Source organism: Acipenser ruthenus, chromosome 42 (assembly GCF_902713425.1).
Source record: "Acipenser ruthenus chromosome 42, fAciRut3.2 maternal haplotype, whole genome shotgun sequence".
Taxonomy (NCBI): domain Eukaryota; kingdom Metazoa; phylum Chordata; class Actinopteri; order Acipenseriformes; family Acipenseridae; genus Acipenser; species Acipenser ruthenus.
In genome coordinates, this window is record NC_081230.1 from 9,113,617 (window position 1) to 9,131,868 (window position 18,252).

General features: G+C 44.2%; 1 protein-coding gene across 3 annotated transcripts; it reads left to right on the forward strand.

The window, feature by feature from the left end:
- Positions 1-5,587: 5,587 nt before the first annotated feature.
- LOC117401144 (transcription factor Sp1) lies at positions 5,588-13,833 on the forward strand. Of its 3 annotated transcripts, none has more exons than XM_034001650.3 (6): positions 5,588-5,703; positions 6,310-6,437; positions 6,746-8,129; positions 10,431-10,593; positions 11,692-11,888; positions 12,722-13,833. In XM_034001650.3, the coding sequence occupies exons 1-6, from the start codon at positions 5,697-5,699 to the stop codon at positions 13,042-13,044; spliced, it is 2,202 nt and encodes a 733-aa protein (XP_033857541.3). In that variant the 5' UTR covers positions 5,588-5,696; the 3' UTR covers positions 13,045-13,833. The 3 variants fall into 3 exon arrangements, with proteins under 3 accessions (XP_033857541.3, XP_033857542.3, XP_034770218.2); XM_034001651.3 differs by having other exon boundaries at positions 5,589-5,703; positions 6,334-6,437; XM_034914327.2 differs by lacking the exon at positions 5,588-5,703 and adding an exon at positions 5,956-6,222 and having other exon boundaries at positions 6,334-6,437.
- The last annotated feature ends 4,419 nt before the right edge of the window (positions 13,834-18,252 follow it).

The window sequence follows — 18,252 nt, forward strand, 5'->3', positions numbered from 1 at the left end:
GTATCTCAGGGCGGCATGTGTTTTCAATCTCTCTCAATAATCTCCTTGTCTTATTTCCCTCTGAAATGCCGACTTCTAGCTCTTAAAAGGCAAACCGCGGAGCGCTGACTGCCCTCAGCCCAATTACACGAGCTGAATGCGGTTTCAATCATGACCTCCCCCCCCCCCTCCCCACCCCTCCCCTTCCATCCAAATCGAGCCTCCCTCACTCCCTCCCTCTCTCATCACACCCCCGGCTAAACTCCATTGGGTCTCCCAGGGTTCAAGGCTGAGTCCCCGGCAATGCGTTTTTACCTGCTCCGGAGTAGAAGGTATAGTGCGCTTTTTAGAACGCAGAGAACGCAGTTTTGCGAGTTATGTTAGTTAATTTAGCAAACGTATTACTACAGTAAACGCCGATAAGACAGGCACCAAAGGGACAACCATGAAGACGCAAGACCTTAAACCTCTCTACCGCTCCCTCCCGCTCTTCCCTCTCTTTTTACCGCTGTGCATCAGTAAGGCCCCGGTGGTATCCTGCGCGTTGTCAGTCTGTTTTTCATTAAGCACAGCGGTCGCAGGAGCACTGCGCCTAATTACAGCACAGACTGTAAACTAGCGAGGCGGAATTCTCAGAGTTACTGTAATATCAACAGCTTACAACTTTTCTGTGTTTTTTTTTCGCGGTTGTTGTTTAATGAATGTCGTGCTATTAAACGGTGAGGGACGGTGACGCTGGTGAGAGAGAGCGACAGGGAGCGCGCCTCAATCCAGACCCGAATACCCCCTGCCTGCCTGCCTGCCTGCTATCTGTCTGTCTGCAATTCCGTCCCGGACCGTTCCCCCTCTCTTTAATCAAAGGCTGATAGTTGAAACACATTTCGACCGGCACAGTGAATTAACCCCCCCGTGGCACCTCATCCTCAACACATTTCTCTTTTCTCTTTGAGCTTGTTTTAATAAATCTCTCCTCTCTCCGTTTCCCTTGAACTTGCCGTACTGATACTTATCATTAAAAACCCAAACTGCCCAGGGCTTCCAATCTGGTTCTGTGCTATGAAGTTACTTTGTTATAAACTACAGATCAGGGGAGTGTCACCGGAGTGTTTAGAGCTCATTAAAATGCGCGGTGACAGCGCTGCAGAGCTGAGAGTGGAGTGTTTAGACTAGTGCTCATTATTATGAAGGTGCTGGTAATGACAGCGCTGCAGAGCTGAGAGTGGAGTGTTTAAACCGCTGCTCATTTTAAACAGGCGTGGCCGGTGTGGTTCTGGTAAGGTTCTGGTGAGAGTGTCTGTAACATTTATCACTGTATAGACAGTATTACATATAATAACATATTTATTTTTATATAGCGCCTTTCATAGTGGACCACCATCACAAAGCGCTTTACATAGACAGGCTGTGAACTGTGCATTATATGCAGAGTCACTTCCAATAGGACATTGATTTAACATCTCATCCGCAGGACGGAGCACAAGGAGGTGAAGTGACTCGCTCAGAGTCGCACGCAGAAGCCCTGGACTTTAAAAACTGGACCACAGCTAGCACAGCATATTGAGTTTGATTTTTAATTTCCATTTTTTAGAAAAAAAAAAGAAGGGTAACATTTTTTCTTTTCTTTTTAAGACGATTGGCCGTGGCTTTTGGGCATTTAGACCACTTGCGTCATGTGATAAAAAAAAACGTGCTATCACGTGTTAAGCCGTGTATTACCTGCAGTTTATCACCTACTCCATACGTGATAACGCCATTGTGATGTCATCATCTGCGTTCCACCTTCAGCAGTGATTGATCTGCAATACGGCTATTGCCCCTTCACTGATACACGTCACAAGCGCCGAGTAGAAATACACAAGCACGTTCTGTATATGTGAAGTTTCTCAAAGACGCACAGCCCAGTACTTTGAGGGGACAGTCCAGGCAGAGGAGCCAAAGACCATTATTAGTGTGGAATTACTTCACTGTGATTCTCAAATCACCCCCGCATTAACTTTCCACGGCATCATGCTCTGCTTAGACTGCGCCAACCTCAATCTGCCTCCTTCGCCGTTTGGAAAAAATTGAGATTTGAAATATGGGAAATCCGACAAATCCGACCCCCAGATCGAGTGAGCGTTTGAAGAGAAGTGACGGGTGTGTGATTCACCTTGGTTTGGATCGATTCCTGCCCGAGTCTCCTCGGATTCCATGACGCTTAACCCTTAGCTCCCCGGATCCAGAGAGACAGCAGCAGCATGAGTTTTAATGCAGGGGGGGTTACTTCAGCAGATCTCTCGCTTAATCAAGCATCCCCGAAAGCGAGGTGTTAATTGGAAGTGCCGTTCCGTTGCAGTTTGTTGGATCAGTCATCTATAGCAGATTCCTGGCAAGCCCCAGACTGATGATCTAGCTTCTGTGTGTTTGTAGACCCACCGCAAGAGCCCGGGGCTTCCCATCAGAGAATAAACAAATGCATTCGGAATTATCTACCGGATTGGATGTATTTAATGATAAAGTTCTGATCTCCTTCTCTGGCTTGGGTGTTTTTTTTTTGTTTGTTTTTTAAATTTCAGTTTGAACACGCAGATCTGATTGTCCAATTAACATATATATGCATTCATCATAGTTTAGCATAAGCATTTACCACACCTTGGTTTACTATTAAAAAACAAACAAACTATGCATTCACTGTGCTTTTATTACACTTGGCTGTGCTTTTACTAACGTCATCCCTTATAAGGCATGCATCTTTAAAACACGTCGTTTCAAAACAAGAACGTGTCATCTGAAACTACTTTAACGTTCCTTCCTTTACTGTAAAATTCTTAGAACGAATTTAGAACGTGGTTCCACATCCCTATTCTAAAACCATGGCGACACAGGAAATAAAACGACCCACCAGAGCTTTCGCAGCATTAGCTGCCTGGTTGTGCGTTATCACCATTCGGCCACTAGATGTCAGCAAACGCGTATTTTTTAGGCTAAATTTCACTGTACAGATAAACATAGCCTCAACTGTGCTCATTCAAAACAGAAGCGTTTTTTATAGTAAGTCAGTTCACCAGTAATGTTTTCCCTTGCTTTTTCCATTCATGTTATATAGATGTTAATACATTTTTTAATACAACAAAAAGCAGAATGTCAAAAGGACAATCTGGGTTTTGAGAAGGAATTAATGCATCAACATTTATAGCGTTATGTATCGTTATTATTAGGTTCAATCGTAAGTACTTGTGTTTCAGTGTGCAAGATTCCGAAACGAAGAAATTAAGTTTTAAAAAGTAGCTTGTTTCATTTTTTTTTCTGCCCCTGTATATTTTTGTAATCATTCGGTTTGTATCGCAGTTTTTGTTGAGCTCTGTTAAGTTGCTGTGAGTTTAACAGCTCGGTTGATCAGTTAAGGGTCATTTACATTAATAAGCGCCCCCACGCCTTCTCTGTGTATTGACAGCCACACAAAAGGAAAGTCACCCTGGCAAAGATGTTCTTATTTAGTTTGCATGCGAAGTGGTCGACTTCAGGACAGGCGGCAGGGGATCTGTGTGAATCTCCCCTGGTGTCGCTGTCTTCCCTCCCCGCCAGGGGCCCGGGAGGCTGGGCTGCAGAAGCCCCTATGCTGGAACTCCACCCAGACTGGGTGTCCACTGTTTACATGCGAGCTGGCATGTGCTATGAACCCCCCCCCTCCCCCTTCTCCCCTCCCCCACAGCCTCCCATCCGTCTGTCTGCCAGCCTTCCTCTGAAAAGGGAGGGGCTGGTGGGTGATTTTGTGAATCAAAGCAATGCAAAACAGTACCCCTCCCCTCCCATCTCCTCCCTCTCCTCCCTCCTTCTCTCTCACGGTTCCAGCCTCATTCACAGGTTCTCAGCAATGAAACCGCTGTAAAACTACACTCTTTTTTTTCTGTTCAAACAAGTGTCTTTTGCGGTTTCAGTCCTGGCCCGTCTGCTCCCCACGGCCTCCCCAGTTAACGGAAGCAGTGGCGTCAGGCCTGTAGTTCTGTATTTTTTTTTCTTCTTGTTGTTATTGTGGTAAAAAAAATATATATTTTGCATGTCACAGTCAGCCAACGTGTCGTTTTTGCGTCAGCCGTTTTGCTGTCAGTCCGCAAGTTGTGCATTTGCTGTAGATCTGTTTGAATGTGTATGTTTTGGTTATTACTGCTTTGGGGTTTGTCGGTATATAGTGCAGCCTCTTTATTTCACAATGTGATTCAGACATCAAAAATTGTTGGTGTCACATGCTATTTACACCACCGCTGGGACCACAGCACTACATAATATGAATATATATTATATATATATATATATATATATATATATATATATATATATATATATATATATTATATTCTCACTGCTGTGATTTACACGCAGTGGTCTCAGTAGGTTCCGCAACCCACCCAGGGTCTGTAGTCTGGACCCTTTTTGGCACCCTTAAATGGTGTGTATTTAAATACAATGTTGAATTAAATACCAAGGCAAACCGGCTGCGACAGCACAGCATTGAGGAGTAGTGGTCAGGGCTCTGGACTCTTGACCAGAGGGTTGTGGGTTCAATCCCCGATGGGGGACACTGCTGCTGTACCCTTGAGCAAGGTACTTTACCTAGATTGCTCCAGTAAAAACCCAACTGTATAAATGGGTAATTGTATATAAAATAATGTGATATCTGTATAATGTGAAATAATGTATAATGTGATATCTTGTAACAATTGTAAGTCGCCCTGGATAAGGGCGTCTGCTAAGAAATAAATAATAATAATAATTGACTGCTTTTATAACACCGTGTTCCCTTCAGATAACATCGATACGAAGTCAACCGCACTGTATTATTCGAGTTTATTAGGCTACAGTAGTCCAACGGCATTTGTTGATTTATATGGGGTAATAAATCACAGGGCAAAACAGCAAACGTCATTATATATATATATATATATATATATATATATAACGAAACTGAAAACATTGATAATAATGCAATAATAAATAAATAGATTTGTAAATAAATACATTAATGCAAGTCTTTATTTAAAAGAAAACATGTGCAAACATTTACATTTGGACGGGGGGGGGGGGGGGGTAAAAATGGCAATAAATAAATAAATAAATAAATAAATAAATAATTTTAAAAAAATAATAAAACAAAATGGCGTGATGCCACAACCAAACGCCATCAAACGCCCTGCTGGAATGAATCTTATATATTCATATCTATATACACGCACGCATATTTCTGTAAAGGTGGGAAACAGCGGTATTTAAAAAGACAATATAACTACAACTCTTAATAATATAACTACAACTCTTAATAATATAACTACAACTCTTAATAATGGCGCCTTTTCCGCCAAAAAGAAACCCCCGAGCTGGGGAGGGTACAACCTACCCCGAGCTGACCCCACCCAAATACCAACCCCCTACACTCATCCTCATTGGCTATCGTTGGCCACACGGTCAAAACAAAACTCCCGGATTGGAGCTGCAAAACGTCAATCACGTCCAACATTCCAAACCCACGCCGAACGCGGCGGCGAATCAGGCCCCGCCACTGCCCCTCCCCCCTCCCCCTCCGACCGCCCCTATTGGCCCTCCCCGCGCCAACTCGGCACCCGATTCGCCGGCAGGGGCGTCGATCCCGCCCTCCGCGGCCTCGCTGTGCAGTTTGGTTGCCCCGTCTCCAAAGTTGGAGTCAGCCCTCGAGAAACTGTAGCGAAACTCCGCCCGTCACTGAAATGAGTGGTAAGAGAGGAAAGAAAGAAATAAAACACGCTTTAAAAGATAACTCTACGCGAAAATAAATACATAACAGGGAAAACGGGGGCATTTTAACAAAGGCGACACTCGCTTTTAAAAGCAGCGAGGTCGGAGTCATTTACTTTGCCCAGTGACTTTCTCTGTTAGACTTAAACCAAACTGCATAATTATTACGTGCCTAAGTTTTGTGTGTATATATATATATATATATATATATATATATATATATATATATATAATGTATATATAATGTATATATGCTGGTAAACTTTACAGGAATGGCCGCTTTCATAGCGTGTTTGTGTATCGTGTCGAAGTTTTATATTACGATATTTCCTTCCAAGTTCCAGCGAGGCATATGTTTGAGAACAAAAGAACAAATACTTAAGTTGTTTATCGTGTAAAGATGATAATAATAAGAAGCCAACACGAGTCATTCGTGTAACGAGCAGTCGCCGCGTTTACAGTAGCTAGTTTAAGATCGCCGTTCTGCTCAACAGTTTTGTAAGTAAAAAAAAAAAAAAACTCACAACTTTTGCATTTCGACTGCGCTAAGATTACACCCCGACTAACATTTTCAATACTTCCTAGCTTCTTTTTGTTATTATTTTTCAGATCAAGATCAGCAGCAGCAGCAGCAGCAGCAAGAGGACATGGCTGCTTTAGTCGACATCGGCGGCAACGGCTTCCTGCAGAAAAGGAACGCTAACAACGGCCAGGTAAAGTGTTCTCGTTTATCTCGGACACAGTAAGATGATTTTTTTTTTTTTTTCGAGGGTGGGAAATCAAGCGAGAGCCGGGTTTGTTGTCTCGACTGCTGCCGCTTTTGCACACATGCTATTTCAACTCGCGAAAAAAAAAAATAACACCACCACACACACACGCACTGGGAGTTGATGTTCTTGGGTAAGCCCTGCTCTCTAGAATCGGTTTGCACTGCCCTCAGTGGGCTGAGGCCGGCAGACAGCCTGTCCTCCTTTTGAAGTAACCCCTCCCCGCTTTTGTACGTGTGTGTTTTTTTTTACAGGAGTCACAGCCGTCTCCACTGGCTTTGCTGGCAGCCACATGCAGCCGGATTGAATCTCCAAACGAGAATGCGCAGCAGCAGCAGCAGCAAGTCTCATCCGAGCAACAGATAGACCTGAGCACAGCACAGATAACGCAAACGGCCAACGGCTGGCAGATTATCCCCGCTGCCTCTTCAGTATCCAGCTCTGGAGCTGCCACCATCACCACTGTCAGCCAAAGCGGCGGAGATGCTGGCAAGACCCGGCAGGTGATGACGGGCGGGCAGCAGTATGTCCTGTCCTCAGCCCCTGGGATCCAGGGCCAGCAGGTGTTGGCCAGTCTGACCAGCGTGATGCCCAACATTCAGTACCAGGTCATCCCCCAGTTCCAGACAGTCGACGGGCAGCAGCTGCAGTTCGCGTCCCCGGCGCAGGGCATCAACGTCCAGCAGGACGCCTCGGGGCAGTTCCAGTTGGTGTCGCAGGGCGGTGGCCAGCAGATCATCACCACCGGCCGGGGCGGGGGCAATGCGGCCGGGCAGAACATCATCACCATGCCCGGGGGTCTCCTCCAGCAGGCCGTGCCCTTGCAGAACCTGGGCATCGGCAGCAACCTCCTGCAGAGCCCGGCCCAGTTCCTGGCCAACATGCCCATGGCGCTCAACGGGAACATCACGCTGGTACCGGTCGCCAGTGCCGGATCCGGGCAGACCGTGGCGGAGACCGGCGCGGTGACCACGGTCCACCAGCAGCAGCAGCCGACCTCCAGTTCCGGAGGGGTGTATTTCACCAGCTCGGGATCCCTGGGCACCACCACCCAAGCCAGCAACAGCCTGGCCAGCTTCACCACCGTGGCAAGCGCTCAGCAGTCCACGCCTCAGCGTTCCGGCAGTGGCGGGACAGGATTCCAGAATGCGGGGACCGCCGGCACTGTTCACATCCAGCCTTGCCCGCAAGACAACAGAGACTCTCAATCTCAGCAGCAGCAGCAGCAGCAGCAACAGCAGCAGCAAATTCTGATCCAGCCGCAGCTGATCCAAGGAGGTCTCCAGACCATCCCGGCCGGCCAGGCTTTCGCCACCCAGACCATCTCCCAGGACGCCCTGCAGGGACTCCAGATCCAGACCCTGCCCAACACCGGCCCCATCTTGCTGCGGACCGTGGGCCCCAATGGCCAGGTGAGCTGGCAGACCCTGCAGATGCCGAACACGGCCGGGACCCAGACGATCACCCTGGCCCCCATGCAGGCCCTGGGGCAGAGCTCCGGAGGCACAGTCACGCTCAACGCCTCGCAGCTCTCCGGCATGCAGGGCCTGCAGACCATCAACCTGAACACGCTGGGCAACGCCGGCATCCAGATGCACCAGCTCCAGGGCGTGCCCATCACCATCGCCAACACCGCAGGTAAGGGTCAGTCTTTTCTGCTGGACACGCACATGTTGTGCACAGTGTAGTCTCGTCCGCATTAAGAATGGGGTGAGTCTCCATAGCGTTTTCTGATTTGGGTTTAAAAAAATTCCCTATTTTTTTATTATTATTTGTTTTTTTTAATCTAAAGTTTTAGAAATGCTCAACCCTAAAGTTTTGAAAATGAAACAGAATACTTCCTTTTAATAATAAATACTTGACCGACCCTGATGTTAATGCATCCGATCAGATAGGGCTTGTATGGGATGGAAATGACACCAGACTAAGATTAGTTCTACTGTAATTATTTATATTTAATATATATATATATATATATACGTACACGTACAGGGTGCTGTGTCAGATACAAGCTGGTTTTCACCCGCTCAGGGTTAGAGCAGCCAGTAAGCCCACTCTGACGTCTTGCTAAGGGTGTGCCTATCATCAACACTACAAACAGTGTAGATTCAGTTCATTTGATCATTAGAGGTAAGAACGGTTTTATTTAGAGCTCTACAGTGGCCGTCATTTTGCTTTATTTCCCAGTAGGATTGCCGTTTTTTTTTTTTTTTGTTTCACTTCCCGTCCGCTGCGTGCCAAATGAAACGCTGCCAAAGCAAACCCTCTGCAACTTGCGCAAGAACTTGGTTTCACACAAACAGGGGCTCGATGGGGAATCACTCAAGATTGCATCAGGCACCTATCCCTGGTTATCCCGGTATTATCCCTAAAAAAAAAAGGGTGGTTGATGCAATCTAAGGAGATTCCCTCAACAACAAACTCTTAATGAAACCCGAGGTGGGCTTATCTCCAAGGTGATCAGCACAGAAGCCCGGTTTTTCAATGCTATAGACAGGGTGTAACATGCATCGATTTAATTGTATCAGGGGTCTGAAACCATCTGGAAGTTCCTTCACCTGAATCTTGAATGCTAAATGCACCTCAATCAAAGCTTTGCCTTTTGCCAAAACACAATAATAATGATAATTTTATTAAACGTCTCGTCTTACGTGTAGCACCTCCAGTCACCGCATGTACCACGTCGAGTTTCCTATCTGTTTAATAATGCGTATGATTTTATATTTTTAATTTTCCCAAAAAGGTTTCGGCAGGGCAACTTCTCGAACTCTATATTAGCTCACGCAAGCTGTTTTTAAAATTTCCAAATAAAAAATGTAAAAGTCGTGACAGACAGCAGCATGTAGGATGCAGAAACACGACCTAATCATCTAATAAACATATAGATCTGTTTGGAAAACTAGCAGTGCAAAGGGAACCCGGCCTGTCTGTGTAATTTCTGTAAAGGTCTTGTAGTGTCGGGTTGTTGTCCTGTTCTGGTGGATTGACAGGTTTTTCTAGTTTGTAGCAGGCTGTGCAGATTGCTCTGTGCTGCTTGCATCCAGTCAGTCTGGAGCAGACTGTTCTCTATAACAATGCAGGGCTGTAACCTGAGTCCACCCTTCAAGGGAGGCGCCTGCCTGCCCTCTGTGTGTGTGTGTGTGAGGGGGGGGTGGGGCGTGTAGCTTCAGCCCATCCTGTGGATCTAATGCTTACCAGACTCGGCTCCAAAGTTTCCTCCACTTATTTTTAAGCCTGCAATAATAAAAAAAAGCATTTAATTTAATGCAGTTTTCTAAGCGCAGTTCATCAAACCCTTTTGTCTTTTTTTGTAAAAACCCATGCTTCAGTATTTCCAGGTTTACAGACTGCTTGATTGATTTGATCTTTGCCCTCCAGGTAGTTGAGTCTGGATACCTGTTCTTGCAAGTCTGCCGGCTTTACAGCTTATTGTCATAACGATGACTGCAGCATTTTTAAAAGGGCACTAGAGCGCTCTGTTGAAGAGAAAAATAAAGCATTCAGTGGCCACCTTTTTTAAAAGACACATTTTGAGGTTAAAAAGGCATTTTATAGAGAAGAGCTTGTGCATAAAGTTAACTCTTTTAGCTTTGTGACGAGGCAGCGTTTTACAGTTGCATGTGCCCTGAAGTGATCATCCTTACTGACCTACACAGAGTCCTTCATGGTGTTGGGCTTTCTTATCTTCATGATCTGCTTATTCCCATTCTTCCAACACCTTGAGATCGCAGAACGCCAGTCTACTGCGGATTCCAAAAATTGGTTAAAATCATCGTCTCTTTGTGCGTTACTTTATAAAAAAACCCCTGGATACAGAATTGCATTTTAAATTCGAAAAACACACCACAAGTCCAAATTCTTAGCACGAAGAGCCCTGTATTACACCTGTGTTGTATTGTATGAAGTTTAATTTAACTAAATGTTTTTGTGTGTGTGTAGGGGACCAGTCTCAGCTGGGTTTGCAGGGAGCGGGGGGAGACAGTCTGGATGACAGCACAGCGATGGAGGAGGGAGGGGAGAGCAGCCCGGGACAGCAGCCTGGGCAACGCAGACTACGCAGGGAGGCCTGCACTTGCCCCTACTGTAAGGACGGCGAGGGCAGGTACGCACACAACATGCTTACAAACAGAGCAGGGCTGGAAGTACGACTCCTACTGCATAGCAGACTGATCCATTCCTGGTTTTACTGTGAGTTTAATAAGACACACCTGAGCTTGTTACACTGTGGCTGATCAAGCTGGTAGTAAAACCTGGAACGGGTTAAACTGCTATGCAATAGGAGTCTTATTGCCATCCCTGGTAGAGAGAGTTATTTCATGGGTATTCTCGTCAATGTTGGGCCAAGCTGTTCAGTTTAAAAGCTTCTGACAGTGTTCACAGAGTTTAGGTTCTCCTGTTGCAGTTTTTTGGGCGAGTATCATTTAGCAGATTGGATTCAAAACCTGGTGCATGGTTTAAGCTTTTTTTAAATGTATTTTGATATCCATAGCTATAAAACTCTTCATTGTGGTAGACGTATTCACTGTACAGCTGTGGCCAAAAGCTTCACATCACCTAGAGTTTCAGGATTGAGACATTTATTTGGAAAATTAATATTTTATGTAACATACTGTAAACCTAGAAACTACATCGCAGGTGTCTCCTGGAAACCATAACAGTAGTACAGTAGTATTTCATGTTAGGTTTCAAAATGTCACGTTACTCAATTTGCCAGTTTTCCATTTTTAGCATATGCAAAACTACAAAGCGGTATGTAATTTTCAATATGTTAGTGTAACATTATTCGGCAGGTTTCATCCGACTTTATGAAGCAAAATGAGTTTATTGTATAGGGTGATGCAAAACCTTTGGCCGCAGCTCTAGGTTTAGGTAACTGAGATGGTCTGCTTGTGACGTGAGTGACCGCCCACTTAAACCCTCATCCCCCTTGGGCAGGGGTCTCCACCCCTGGCCCTGGAGAGCTGCAGGGTCTGCTTGTTTTTGATCTGTTACGTAATTGAACCAATTATTGGGTTAATTAGTCCAGATTAACAGGTGTTCCTTTATCCACTGATGATGTAAAGACACCTAGAAAGCCTGCAGGATTGGGGCTCTCCAGGACCAGGGTGGGAGACCCCTGCTAGGGTGTCCCAACCCTTAGTTTGAGCACCCCTGGGTTATGGCGTCAACGTGTTTTGTTCTGTTTGTGCCTCCTGTCCAGGAGCAGCGATCCGGGCAAGAAGAAACAGCACATCTGCCACATCCCGGGCTGCATGAAGGTGTACGGGAAGACCTCTCACCTGCGGGCTCACCTGCGCTGGCACACGGGCGAGCGCCCCTTCGTCTGCTCCTGGCAGTTCTGCGGGAAGCGCTTCACCCGCTCGGACGAGCTGCAGAGACACAAGAGAACGCACACGGGTCAGTCTGCGCGCGCCGCACCACGAGGCTCCTGTTCAAGCAGCGGTATCGGTGTGGGAGGCTTGGGGGTCCAGTGGTTAGAGAAAGGGGCTTGGTACCAGGAGGTTCCCGGGTTTAAATCCCTGCTCAGCCACTGACTCCCTGTGCAAGTCACTTAACCGCCTTGTGCTCCATCCTTCGGATGCGACGTAAAACCGAGGTCCTGTTGCAAGTGACTCTGCAGCAGCAGCAGTTGTTGATGCGTAGTTGCTTTGAATAAAAGTATCTGCTAAATGACTAATAATAATAATAATAATAATAATAATAGCATGGAAGTTAGTCCTGCAGGAATTCTGCAATCCTAAACGGCCGTGCCCAGCAGTCAGGCTTGTGCTAAATAAAAAAAAAGCTTTTTTCCCTTAACTTTCCTGCAGCAGGTACTTAATTAATGAGACGAATTAGCAGGGCTGTTTGGATCAGCTCAGAGCATGTGTGGAAGGAGGCTGGTTTCTGGCATTTTATTACCACATATTAGTGGATTAAAAAATGCTAATTATGACATGTAAGCAGTTTAAAACTGTAAGCAACTAAAAAGTCAAGCGCACAAAGGCTTCATCTAGTTTTGCCTTCAGTCTTTACAGTGTACTAACTGGGGAAACTGTATATTCCTATATGATTTAAAAAAAAACAAAAAAAATACTTCCTTATTGGTAGACTGAAAGCGTCACGAGTCGAATCCTTTGTTCTGCTTCACTTTCTCTAAAGCTCGTTACGTTATTTAGTTTTGTGAATCTTTATTCTCACCCACAGCCTCTAATATATTTCTCTCTATCTCCCTCCCTCACCCCACGCAGGTGAAAAGAAGTTCTCCTGCCCCGAGTGTCCCAAGCGCTTCATGAGGAGCGATCATCTCTCCAAGCACATCAAGACGCACCAGAACAAGAAAGGAACCGGGAACGGGGGAGGGGCCGCGGCGACTGGCGACTGCAGCCCCGCCCTCTCCATCGCCATCGATGCAGGCTCCGCCCAGGAGGGGGGCGTGGCCTCAGACCAGCACGCACTCATCACCATGGAGACACTGTCTCCGGAGGGCATCGCCCGCCTCGCCAGCAGCGGAATCAACGTCATGCAAGTTACGGACCTGCATTCCATTAACCTCAGCGGCAACGGGTACTGAGGACAGGGGAGAGGGGGTGGGGAGAGAGGGGCGCGCTCAGGCTGTACATAGTTTTAAAGAGTAAAGACAGGAGGTGGTGGTGGTGGTGGTGGATGGGTTTAACCTGTTCTGGACTTGTTTTCCCTGTCTGTTCCCTGCAGCCCAAACCAAGCACAGTGTCTCCCTGTATCAGGAATCTGTTTGGTACAGCCCTGTACTAAGCCACGATGCTGGTCCCTTTTTTTAAAAAAAACACTTTTGCGAACCGCCTTTGATCTGGCGTGATGTGTAGACAGACTGCTCTGTGACGCGCCTTGGAGATTTTTTTTTTTTTTTAATAGAGAATGGGATTCAGCGACCACAGCAACCCAAGACTTGAACACAAATCCTCTCCTCTCTCTCTCTCTCTCTCTCTCTGTCTCTCTCTCTCTTTATCATTTTCTCTTTTTCTCACTCTCTCTAAAAAAAGAGACGACAGCAGGACAAGGACAGACTCAAGCCGTGACCAGAACAGCGAAAATCCTGTTGATCAGACATTCTACAAAATTATTATTTTTTATCCTTTGTTGTTATTTTTTTGTATTGCTATCATTATTAAATATAGGTACACTGAAAGCCATCAAGCCTTGATACACTATACTATCAATGCAAACTATTTTTTTCTTTTTTTTTTAATAAATATAGAAGATTCATAATATAGGATGGTCAATCATACGATCATACGAATGCCTTACTCTGTATTTTTATATATATAGATATATGTGTGTGTATCATACCTGAAATTATTAAACCTGTTTTATTTTTTTTCCTCATGCGACCAAGATTAAGCTTAATCACTAAGATGAGAATTATCTGGAAAAATACCCCGGTTTTAGTTTAAAAGTATAATTTGCAGATTTTTTTTTTTTTTTTTGACTGTGCATTGTGTGTCATTTACAAACCTGTTTCTTTAAACAGACACGAACACACACACAGAGAAGTAAACTGTAACTATTGCAGTTGAGCAGTCCAGGAGCTGAAAAAAAAAGAGACTCCCACTGCAGAGCGGTTTGAGCCATTCCTGATTTTACACGCAACGCGCTTAAACTGGGCTCCACTCAATCTCGGCGTTGCCTGTTCTAGGTGTTCGAATCACAGTAAAACCTGGAGTGTCTCAAACGGAAATTTCTCGCAGTAAAACCTTGTGCAGTCTCGGACTGCGCTGCAGTGGGTAGATGACCTCATCGCTGCATTGTGAGTTGAGGGAATACCTGCTTTTAAAAAAGGAAGCAGTTCTGCTCTAGATAAAGGCGTACGTTTTTGCTTAGTTTTTTTTCCAATCAGGTCTGTTTGATTTTTTATTTATTTCCCTCTCCTGGTTGCTCGTTGTATTTATTCCTGGTTCATCGATGTACCTTCAGACACATTGTTGTCAGAACCCACGTTTTTTATTCATGCGTATTGCAGGTTTTTTGATATGTAATCCTTTAGAAATGTTTTTTTTTTAAATTGCTATTTTTGGATGAGAAACTTTGTTTTGTAAGGAGAACTTATATTAAATAATTGTAACACTCTTAAAATCTGGATGTTTTGGGGGTTGGGGGAAAGGGGTGGGGGGGTTGACAATAAGCTATAATTGGGTTCCAAGTCCCCTTTTTTAAATTTTATTTTATTTTTTATTTATTTCTTGGCTCAGTTTCTCCAATTAATTGTTTTCTAAACACGGTCAAGAAACTGAGGACCGTATTTTCAAAGCGTTTACTCCAGTCTTTTAAAACGCCTGCGTTTTCCAAAACTAGACCCAACTTCGTTTTTATATATTCCAAGTCCACTTGGGCTCTCACTGTGTTTTTTTTTTTGTTTTTCAGTTTGTAACATTTGAAAAAAACTTATCGCCTTTCAAAAAGTAGATTAGTTAATTTTAAAGAATGGAGGAAATGCTGTGAAAATATGGCCCAGAAGCACTTGATTTACTCAGAACTGTACAGCACTGGGGAATCGGCCTGCGTTGAACTGTTGTCCAGGATTAATTCTGAAAATATTAAGTTTGTTAGTTTGTTTAAGGACTGTGGTGGTTGCAATCCCAGGTGATTTCCCTGCTCCACGCAGGGCACACGTTGATCAGATAACTCCCATCACTGCTCAGTCATAATGACATGTTTGGGTTAAAAGTAGTGTAATAGCAAAGTTTGTTACAGCTTAACCTCCAGAGTGTTGTGAAGTTATGGGTAAGGTAAAAAAAATCAAGATTCGAGGTCAATTCCTGTCTTTCAATTCCAATGCCTTTCTAAAATCAATTCCAATTCCTGTTCCCCCATTTTAATCAATTCCAACACATCGCTGCTCAGAAACTGCAATGTGCAGTCTTCTGTCAAAATGAGCTTCTCACAGTGGCAACACGTCACTTCATTATTCAATTAAGGTGTGGCACTGCTTTCATTTGAAGCCAATCGCAGCAGTTGTTGTTTCTCTGAAATATCAATTCCAATTCCTTCAAAGGTATTGATTTTAAAATGGAATTGAAGTTGAAACACAGTCATTGAGCCCGACCCTGCTGGAAATGACTTGGTGATAGGCTGGTAATAGACCTCCAGATTCTCCTGGACAGTTAGGTCCTTTTTTTATTTTTGTGTGTGTATTTTGCAATCACAATGCATTTTTACCTGCTCTCATTTCTATGAGATGTACAACTACTCAAAAGCGCTCCGGGTTTAAAGAAAGAAACATCTTGTCACTCCTAACCATAGCTGCTTTTTTTTTTTGTATTTTCCCCTCTCTGCCATTGATATGTGTAGCACAGGCTAGACCAGCAAAAGTGTCTTTATCAGAAGGCAGCAGCAGCACCATCTAGTGTACACCTTGTGTATTGCCAGTAAAACTAAATCACACTTCTTTCCCAAGTGGCAGAGCAGTGGGTGGTGCTGGCTGTTGCTATGTTAGAGACGTTTAGTCTGATCCAGCCTCTGATGCATGTATAGAGGGCAGGCAGCTAGCATGGAGAGCAGCTTCTGAGCACCTTACCTGTTGTAATTGTAATTAACAGGACTCAATGATTGTGCACAGCATAAAAAGGTAAAGGGACAATGAAAAATAAGAAAAAAAAAAAAAAAAAAGTAAGTAATAATTGATTTTGAAGCTGCTTATTCTTTGGTAGTTTGCCAAACCAGCAGGTGTGTCTTTGTTTGACCAGCTAATAACTTTGAAGCATGTGAGACCTGTGCTGTATAGGACTGTTGAAGGAGTGGGCTTTTTATACTAGGAAAGAGTGAAAAACTGATAAGGTTGGGGGGTCTATATAATGTAATGGTGGTTATTGCCGTGTTCTCCAACAAAATTTCCGCTGCAGTGGTGTTTTTAAGGAACACCTATTAAAAGACAATACTGCCAGAGGATCACTCCTGGTGGGGGTTTAAGTTAGAGCACATTGAATCAGGTTTCACTTCACGCTCCAGGCTTGTCTTGCTAAAATCGATTAGGGGCGTGTTTATTTATTGATTTGTCTTGTGTGTAGCTACGCTGAGCCCCGTCAGAGAGGTGAAATGCCAAGGCTTTGCTGACATGTCTGGTAATGGTAATGAGGAAGTAAGATTCACATTGCAAGCCAGGGTTGAGAGAGTGTTGTTTTTTTACACTGTGGTTGTGTGTGATCCTGGTAAAACAATGCAGAGTGTTGTTTCTTTGTCTTGTGGAGTGCGCTGGGGGTCCACTCTGTTCTGATCTCTGGGGTCGGGTCAAAAAAAGGTTCTGTGGAGTTTCAGGTTTCATCATCAACATTGAAATCAATAGTAGTAATGCGGCTTTTTCACAGGGACAGACCTTTTAACACCTCTTGACAGAGTCCTCAGACCAACTAGAATTGTATCGGTTGACCACATGGACCCTGATCAGCCTTGACTCTGCTGGAATCGGCCACAGCTGGTTTGATTGGAGGATTTCGCAACACGGGCGATTCATACTGGATTTCATCTGCATCCGTGGCTTGCCTCTTAAAACTAAATTCAGGGTGATTGTCCAGTGCTGTAAAATGCTCTAATAAAATGCAGCTGTGGTTTATCAAATCAAACCCTGATTTTGTTAAAATGTTTACAGAATATGTATTTAAACCTTCATTCAGCACATGTGGGTCCTGAATAATCTGTCAACCTGAAGGAGGAACTCCTTTGAGTATACAGAACGGGATTTTAAATAAATACACTACCTCAGACATGGACAGAGGAGTCCTGTGACGTTCCAACGTGACTTCCGACAGCATGCATGTGTTAAGACCAGGACTGAACGGGTTAAATAGCAGAGAATACAAACACCTTCACAATTGGCTGATGCAGATTCACAGCACAGAATCCTAGTCTGTCTCCTGCTTGAAAAACAGGCTGGTGTGTTCATGTTTCTTATTGTGGGGGTGGGGGGTGGGGGTGGTAGTAGTATTATGTCCTAAATTGATTCTATCAAAGGGAGTATGTATAGTGTGGGTGTGTATTTTATACTGTATGTAACCTCTCTGGAATCTGTAAATATGATGTTTAACACAAGACACCTGGCTTTTCACTCTTTTGTAACATTTAAATAAAAGGTGACATCCTTAAAATAAGAGTTTAGGGCATTTATTTGTGATAAAATAGGTTGTTTATTTAGTGAAATTGCCCCAGATTGAGCCATTACATTGTGATGTTTTCTAAAAAGGACATCCCCAAAGTATTAAATACCAGGCAAGGTTAAATAAAATGACCAGATACAGACCTGTGTGGTATAAAACAATTTTATTACACAAAGCAAATGCACAATTTAAAAAAAAAAAAAAAAAAAAAAAAAAAAAAGGTTTTACACAACTGGGAAACTACAACACTGACCTGTGCAATTACACATCAGTGCATTGCAGAGACACCGACATCTACTTGGTGTACTTACTGCCCCATCAGTTCTGAAGGCGCAACTACAGTGCAATGACGTAATAGTTTCAAGCAGACGCAATTTGGTTTCTTACATAATTTAATTATTATTTAAACTCTCGCGGGCAATATCCAGCGTCCAACAATCCTTTTCTTTACGATCTCCGTTCTTCTCACCCATTTAGAGATCTTCAGTTTTGATTTTGTTGCAAAGGCTATGTAAAACACAGGCATGCATGTTAGATACTGAGATTGTATCATCCTGTGCTATCCTTGCACTGCTGTTGTAGACAATTTATAATCCAAAACTTGTTGCATCCTAGTTTACATTATATTATAGTATTTGTGCTCTGTAAAACTGCAA

Excerpts from the sequence above, each read along its gene's own strand:
- LOC117401144 (XM_034001650.3), top strand. Across the intron at positions 8,130-10,430 it reads CACCATCGCCAACACCGCAG|GGGACCAGTCTCAGCTGGGT; the intron begins GTAAGGGTCAGT and ends GTGTGTGTGTAG. Across the intron at positions 11,889-12,721 it reads ACACAAGAGAACGCACACGG|GTGAAAAGAAGTTCTCCTGC; the intron begins GTCAGTCTGCGC and ends CACCCCACGCAG.